The sequence below is a fragment of the Lactuca virosa genome, chromosome 8, assembly GCF_052849685.1.
Source record: "Lactuca virosa cultivar CGN04683 chromosome 8, Lactuca_virosa_CGN04683_v6, whole genome shotgun sequence".
NCBI classification, from domain to species: Eukaryota; Viridiplantae; Streptophyta; class Magnoliopsida; order Asterales; family Asteraceae; genus Lactuca; species Lactuca virosa.
In genome coordinates, this window is record NC_136433.1 from 25,153,092 (window position 1) to 25,161,192 (window position 8,101).

At 35.1% G+C, this 8,101-nt stretch overlaps 1 protein-coding gene across 2 annotated transcripts; it reads left to right on the plus strand.

Moving 5' to 3' along the window:
* Positions 1–2,163: 2,163 nt before the first annotated feature.
* LOC145129731 (actin-97) lies at positions 2,164–4,611 on the plus strand. Of its 2 annotated transcripts, none has more exons than XM_079064507.1 (5): positions 2,164–2,291; positions 3,018–3,087; positions 3,173–3,566; positions 3,638–4,251; positions 4,343–4,611. In XM_079064507.1, exons 2-5 carry the CDS (start codon positions 3,028–3,030, stop codon positions 4,406–4,408), a joined length of 1,134 nt encoding a protein of 377 aa, XP_078920633.1. In that variant the 5' UTR covers positions 2,164–2,291; positions 3,018–3,027; the 3' UTR covers positions 4,409–4,611. The 2 variants fall into 2 exon arrangements, with proteins under 2 accessions (XP_078920633.1, XP_078920634.1); XM_079064508.1 differs by lacking the exon at positions 2,164–2,291 and adding an exon at positions 2,322–2,381.
* The last annotated feature ends 3,490 nt before the right edge of the window (positions 4,612–8,101 follow it).

Sequence of the window (8,101 nt, forward strand, 5' to 3'; positions counted from 1 at the left end):
CAATAAAAAGTTGGAGTTAATTTAAAGAGTTTGCTTTGGTTAACTAATTTAAGTAAAAATAATAATACTAGAGCTTGTTAGTTTTTCTTAGTACCAGCTTAGATAGAACTCATCTCAAATAATCAGATCTGGGTAGTTGCATGATTAGGAAAGTCGCAACAGAGCTGAAATCTTTTTTAATATTGATTTTTGTTTAATTTTAATATCACTGCAACTTTTAGTTTCTTTTAGTTTAATTCAAAACCCCCTTTAATAATTTCTGTTTTGACTAGATTGTGTCTGATGAAAAAATGCATTGACCATTAAAATGTGTCCCTAAGGATTCGGCCCTGCTTCCCTGTGCTACATTTTTAGTGCAACCAGCAATGATAACTTTATTTGCTTAATACGCGCACGACAACGTGTTAACAGTGTTATTATTTTTATGTTTTGAATATGTTTTGCAGATGTGTTTATGCTTATGGTTTTATACAAACTTGTTTGTGATTGTGATTATCGTTATTGCATACTTAAAAAAAGTCTTGTTTTTGCAGATCGTAGACTTGTGGTCTATATATAAAGTTTTTTTTCCACATATTTCAAATCATATGTAGTTTGCAATTTCTTTAATCCTAACACAAAATCCGAACTAACATCAAGTTTCACAGACAAGTAAAGCTCCTGAAAATTTCAATTCTCCCAACATTTTTAGTGTTCAAACTTGGTGAAGTTATTCTAAAATATGAAACTTTTAACTTTTATCACACCAGAGATATGCAATGTTCCTAAGTGGCGTCAAATTTCATAGCAGACAAGTAAGCCTCCTAGACAAGTAATTTAGACAAGTAAGGCTCCTATTTTTATCACACCGAAGATATGCAATTTGATGAAACTACTATAAGAAATTTAGACAAGTAAGTCTCCTAGAATTTTCTTCCAACATTTCCAGTATACAAACTTAGTAAAATTGTTCCAAAATGTGAAATTTTTAATATTTATCGTAGTGCAAATATCTAAATATCTTATAGTAGTTTCATAAAATGTTTATAAAATTGTATCAAAATTTTTATGTAAAATGTAAATATATCTAAACAATTAAGAAAACGTTGAATAAATAGGTATGCATATCATATTCAATCAAAACCAATTTTGCCAAGCATCATACTACGAAATTGTCATATAAAACATATTGTTCAGTGGGTTTTATTGTGAATTAGTTCAATAGATCATGTAGTTATATAGTTTATGTTTTCCATCTAAAGTTTATCTAAATTCAAGAAAGTGTTGTTGAAAATTCGATTAAAGATAACAATGCCAAACCTTGCAATTTGGCATCGAGAAACATAATGAATTCATGAAAGTTTTGTAATGTGAACTAGTTTGTGTGGTTACCATTATTGATTATCTCTCACGTTGTCCAATACAAATAGTTGCTATGAATACCTCCCTCATCGGAGATGCTCTTATAGTTAAGTCAATCTAAATCCTCCAAATTATATTTTTGTGTTTGCTTATAAGGATTACCCTCATACCTAAAATTTGTGCAAGAAACAATTTATATAGATATCTTTTAAAAGTTGTAAACTATCAAAACCAATGTTATTAAAACCAACATGTTGCTCGTAGGATCGTACGATCTTACGATTCAACCTAGGTAAATTGATCCCGATCATATGTGATTTGTTTTTTGGTAAGATCGGAGTAGGGTTGTAGGATCAACTAGTAAGATCGTAGGATTGTTACTATTTTTTTAAATATCAAATATTTTGTCTTTGACTAATTAAGTTCATCGAATATAAACCCTAGAAAACATATATTGAATTGTTTATTGTTAAATGAGGTATTATAAATATAATTTTCATGTTTTAAACTATTGACATAAATTTATTTTTTATGTTTTAAAATGCTTTTGATTGGTTTTTATTATCATGATTTTACAACGCGGAAAACAATCTTATATAGAATCTCGACTTTCACAACCTTGATCAAAACCGATTAATACAGAGGTTGTTTGAATGTTTATTATTTAAAATTTAAAATAATTAATAAACAAGGCAACCAAACAATATTTGATTAAAAATAGAGATAGATAAGCTAATTTTGTGTTTTATTTTAAATATGAAGAGAAATTAGTGGTACCCATGTTTACAAGATGAAACCCATCCAACGATCCATATCCGATCGGTTTCAAGTTATAATCCCTCCATCGTTTCGATTCAATTTCGGGTTCTGTTGAACATTTCATTCCGCAATTCCATCCCTCTCTCTCATCTCGCCCCTCATATCAAGCCATTTTTCTAGGTTTCCCTCAGGTATGATTCATTCCTTTTCTTCATTAATCCATTTTTACTTCACACGTTCATCTTCTGCTACATTTCGATCCCTATTCTGTTCTTTTCTTGGTACAATTTCTAACAATTTTGGCGTCACTCTTATTCCAATTGATTATATGCATGTATCTTGTCTATCGTTTTGATGTATAATGTGAAGTGCGTTTTCTTCGTTCTTTTATGTGATTATTGCCGATGTTTTGATTTTGCTTCATTGATGTTGATTGAAATGACTATCGAACCTAATTTTGTGTTAATTGCGTTTTCTTCATTCCTGTTCTGATCTGAGTTAAACTGTTGACGATCCGAAACCGTTAAACATAAAGAGAATTTCGTTATATGAATCTACGTACGGTTCTTTCAATCATGTCAATGTCGTAAATCCTCTATCATGTAGTTAATCATTTTTCTGATCGGAGAAATATTGATTGAAACAATTGTTCTAGAATTGTATGATAATGATGCAACAAACTGATGTTAATGTGCGAAATCTTATCATTCTTTAATATATGCTATTGCATCTTATGGTTATTGATAATGTAGTTCGATAACATGGTAACACATAGTTGATCTGTTACATTCTAATTAGCTCGCCAATGGTCTAAATCAATACTAACGCCCTGTTTGGATCGAATACCTAGTTTTGATCTCGCCATCTGGTTATGGAGATTGATGGATCTGTTTACACGTATACATTTTGTTGTTTAGGTAGCATAACATGGCGGACGGTGAGGATATTCAGCCACTTGTCTGCGATAATGGAACTGGAATGGTCAAGGTAATGATCACAAATTTCTTAATTCTTCAAATCCATAAACATAAACATAAACACATCATTTATCCTAAACAAATTGAATTTGCAGGCAGGGTTCGCCGGAGATGATGCACCACGAGCTGTGTTCCCAAGTATCGTCGGTCGTCCCCGTCACACTGGTGTGATGGTCGGAATGGGCCAAAAAGATGCGTACGTCGGAGACGAAGCTCAATCCAAAAGAGGTATTTTGACCCTAAAATACCCAATTGAACATGGTATCGTTAGCAATTGGGATGACATGGAGAAAATCTGGCATCACACATTCTACAACGAGCTCCGTGTTGCTCCTGAAGAACATCCCGTTCTCCTTACTGAAGCACCATTGAACCCTAAAGCCAATCGTGAGAAAATGACACAAATCATGTTTGAAACATTCAATACTCCTGCTATGTATGTCGCAATTCAAGCTGTCCTTTCTCTCTATGCTAGTGGTCGTACAACCGGTAAGTATTATCCCCCTGTTTTCCGATCATCTTTTTTGTGCAGTTTTATTTAAAATTATTTCTTCTTACAGGTATTGTCTTGGATTCCGGCGATGGTGTGAGTCATACTGTTCCGATCTACGAAGGTTACGCTCTTCCACACGCCATCCTCCGTCTTGACCTCGCCGGACGTGACCTTACCGACGCCCTAATGAAGATCTTAACCGAACGCGGCTACTCTTTCACGACATCAGCAGAACGTGAAATCGTTCGAGACATGAAGGAGAAGCTCGCCTACATCGCGCTTGACTACGAGCAAGAGCTGGAGACTTCCAAGACCAGCTCTGCCGTGGAGAAGAGCTACGAGTTGCCCGACGGGCAGGTGATCACGATCGGAGCTGAGCGTTTCCGGTGCCCGGAGGTTCTGTTCCAGCCTTCGATGATCGGAATGGAAGCTGCTGGTATTCATGAAACTACTTACAATTCCATCATGAAGTGCGATGTGGATATTAGGAAGGATCTGTACGGAAACATTGTTCTTAGTGGTGGTACGACTATGTTCCCTGGTATTGCTGATAGGATGAGCAAGGAAATTACCGCTTTAGCCCCGAGCAGCATGAAGATCAAGGTCGTGGCCCCACCGGAAAGGAAGTACAGTGTCTGGATCGGAGGCTCCATTCTTGCATCCCTCAGCACTTTCCAGCAGGTTCCCTCTTTTTTCCTTTCTGTCAATAACAATCTTTTTTTTTTTTTTTACTTAATTTTTGAAAAATGTTTTTTTTTGTGTATGATTGCAGATGTGGATAGCGAAGGCGGAATATGATGAGTCTGGTCCATCGATTGTGCACAGGAAATGCTTCTGATTTTATAAAAAAAAAAAAGAGATGTCGTTGCTGTTTTCAAGTTCACAACATTTTTAAATATTTTTTCCGCTCGCCTTTTCTTTTTCAAATATATGATTACATACATATATGATTTTTGTGAAATTTGGTTGATATCGAAAAGACGATTGATGTATTTTACTCGTTCCATGATTCTTTGATTTGAATATTGTTTTAGAATTGAAGTATTTGTTCCTCTCTATTATTTGTTGAGTTTATTAATTAATTGGATATGCAAAAATATAAATATAATAATTTCTAGCTACGTTTAAGTGATTATGGTTTGGTTTGTAAAGTCTAGCTCTAAGGCTTTGGACTCCGGGCTTCCTAAATCCTACTTTAGCTAAGCCGTAAAGTGGTATGTGCCTATGTGGGCATATTCAAAGTTTTGTTTGACATGCTAGTTTAGAGTTGGGTTTTAATTGAAAAACGGATTAAGTACCTCATAAAATAGTTTATGAATTAATAGCATTTAGTATATAACTTATAAGGGGTCGTAGATCAGACTGAGTTAGAAGTCTGACTGGGTCTAAAACTGACTGAGTCTATATCGGACTGAAAACAGTAGATCAGGCTGAGTTAGAAGTCTGACTGGGTCTGAAACTGACTGAGTCTATATCGGACTGAAACCATACTGTTTGATTATATATATGATTGGTTGTGCTGAATGATAAAAATAACCATATTAACCTTATATTTAGAACACGTTAATTTATCTCATTAATTTTCATAATTTTATTTTTTTAGTTCATCATTTAGCTTTTACCAATTAATTGTTATAGTTAGCACTTACTTATCATTTATTTATTTATTATAAATTATAAAACAAAAGCAAAAAAACGTATTAATACTATAGTTACTTATCGTTTATTTATAATAATAATTTATAAAACAAAAGCAAAAAGAAATGTTAACTTCAACCCATTATATCATTCCACCTAAAGTATCTTTTTATTTCCATATCTTCTCATACATCGAACCCTAAACCATATTTTCTCTGCCGACATCATATTCCTCCGTCTCCTACCCCTTCTTCCTCGTGGTGTGCATATCAGTGATTTAAACAAATACCAAATTTGGAGTTGAGCTCCAACCTTATAGGTTTGATTTTGATGAAGATCAAACATTTTTATTTCGAAATTTGGGGAGTTTTGGTGTGTATTTTATTTCGACGACATCGACCTGAGTCCAGAATCTCAAGACGGCAATATGAAGTTCTTTGATTTTAGATATGTCAGCAATTGTAGTTTTTTCTTTTAAATAGGTCTAGGTCTTCATAGTCTTCATAGTGTTTCCATAAATTATGTGTTTCTCGTATTCATAGTGATTCATGAAACTTCATTTGGATTTTGATTTTTGTGGGCAGGATCGATCGGTAAAATGCGAGGCAAATCATGTCTTTTTCTTTGGTCACCCAGTCAGCTATCTTTTTTGGGAGGACCGAGTCAGTCATTTTTTTGGACCGAGTCAGAGGTGTGCCTTGGGTTAGATACAAATCAAACATTCCGACCGGACGTTTTTGAAAATATAATTAAGGGAATATTTAGAATGTTTTTAAAAAAACTTGTAAACTTATCAAAATCTAACTTATAAGCCAGTTCATAAGTTAAAATAAACTGTTTTTGTGGTTTTATCAAACAGTAGATTACAATAAGCTAGCTTAATTTTGCCAAACATGACCTTAATCGAGTTAGACTAAGTTGAGCATTTGAACTGGACGGGACCGGCTCTTGGATCGTACCAGTTTGACAGAAATTGGGGGACAATGGACCGGACCTATTGAGGTTTACCGGGTGCAATTCCAGGGTCGGGTCTAGATCCGGGTTTTTCGATTCTTGTACCCGTTGGACTGGTACAACTTTAGTGTGTACGATACAACTTGTTGAAGGGCTATGGAAAGTTAGTTTATCTATTACGAGACTTAAAACGAATATAAAACCAAAAATAACAAAATTATAGTCTAAAAAATAGCTTAAAAACTGAAAAATGCCAACTTTGATAATATCGGGGGACTATAAGTTATTGAATATAAAACCAAAAACGACAAAATTATAATCTAAAATCATGTACAAACTCTAAACAACATTCTGAAAAACACCGTATGTCAATCCGACTTCAAACGAATATAATATGTAGAAAAGATTTGCTAAATATTTGTTTTTTTTTAAATCCGATCCAAACCGAGTTTTTACCCGGAAGCGGATGGATCGGACCACTTTTGTACCCATACCTATTTTGCTTGATTTATTGAACTAAGAATCAGGCCTATTCAAAAAAACCGATCCAGGTCCGGTCCAGTCCAGATGTCTAAATGGTCACCCTTAGGTTGGACCATGTTCGGATTTAAGCATCAAACACAATTAGTGTGTTAATTATAGAGTTGTTTGATATATAGTCTCTTTTTTCACATCTCTCAAAAAGCAAGGTTAAATTCCAACTAAATATCAATAACTAAACTTTTCTTTTGGAAAGGAAACTTCCCTAGCGAGGGTTCCAGGCCAACTTTTGTGCAACGACTAATCCCCCGCTGCAAACATGAGGTTATGCTTCATGCCCTGAAGTCACTGCAGACGAACCTCCATGGTCACAAGACTGAGTAGTGTCAGGATTTGAACATGTGTCAATAGGTTATCCACCATATCTTCTACATGTCTTATCAAGTCACCACAACCTAAGTGGTTAATTTTATAGTTTTAGACATATTAAATCCCCCTTTACGTAATATACAAGTATATGATTTATTATGCCACAAAATCTTCTATTTATTCATGGTTAATATGTTGTTGATTGATCTATTTCAACTGCAAAAAAACTAAATAGATAAATAAAATAAAATAAAATAAACAATTATTAAACATGTTAGTGGTTTGTAAAACAAGATGAAAATAAACAATCTACAAGCTGCTAAAATAAAAGAAAATTTCAACAGACTAGTTTTTTAAAATTAAAAGAGTTTTTTATGAAATACTTTTTATCAATAGTTATCTGTTGATGCGAACTCAGAATCCGATTATAGGTTCTTGCAGTCGGATCTGGATCGTGGATCTGGGATGAGCGTCGTTAGCTGGTTCCCGACGAGATTCCTAGCCGCAACAGGTAACAAGACCATTAGAACTGCTCCAGGGAATGTGCCCCAGAAGCAGACTCTAACGATCAAGTTAGATCGACATGAGTGAAGAGACGGTCTAACCTGGACGGAGAGAGCCATCTAGGTGTGTAGGGAGTATGTATGGCCATATTGGAGGCTGACCCTTGAAGGTGGAAGGGGTCTGAGGAAGCTCCCGCTTTATGGTGGAGGAAACATTCTATTTATACGAATAATTAGGTCAAGATGAATTCCGTCAGGATTTTGCCTAACCCAATTCAGGCCCAGCTAGTTGGCGGCACTGTCATCCAGTCAAGCAATCGCACAGTGGTTCCAGACAGTCACGATGTTGCAGCCAAACAGTGCAGGCAAGCACTACTGCCAGGTAGCCAGGTTGTCATGCTATTGGTCCATGAGAATGGACCAAATACCATCAAGTCCCTCCCCCCAGTCTGATGTGATTGGTGTGCAGCCAATTACATTGGACTGAGTAACAAATATGCACCCACATAAATGGAACAACTGACCTCGCCCATAGGAGGTCGTAGTGTTGTATAGTAGATCTCGAGGTATACTTGGATCTATGCAGC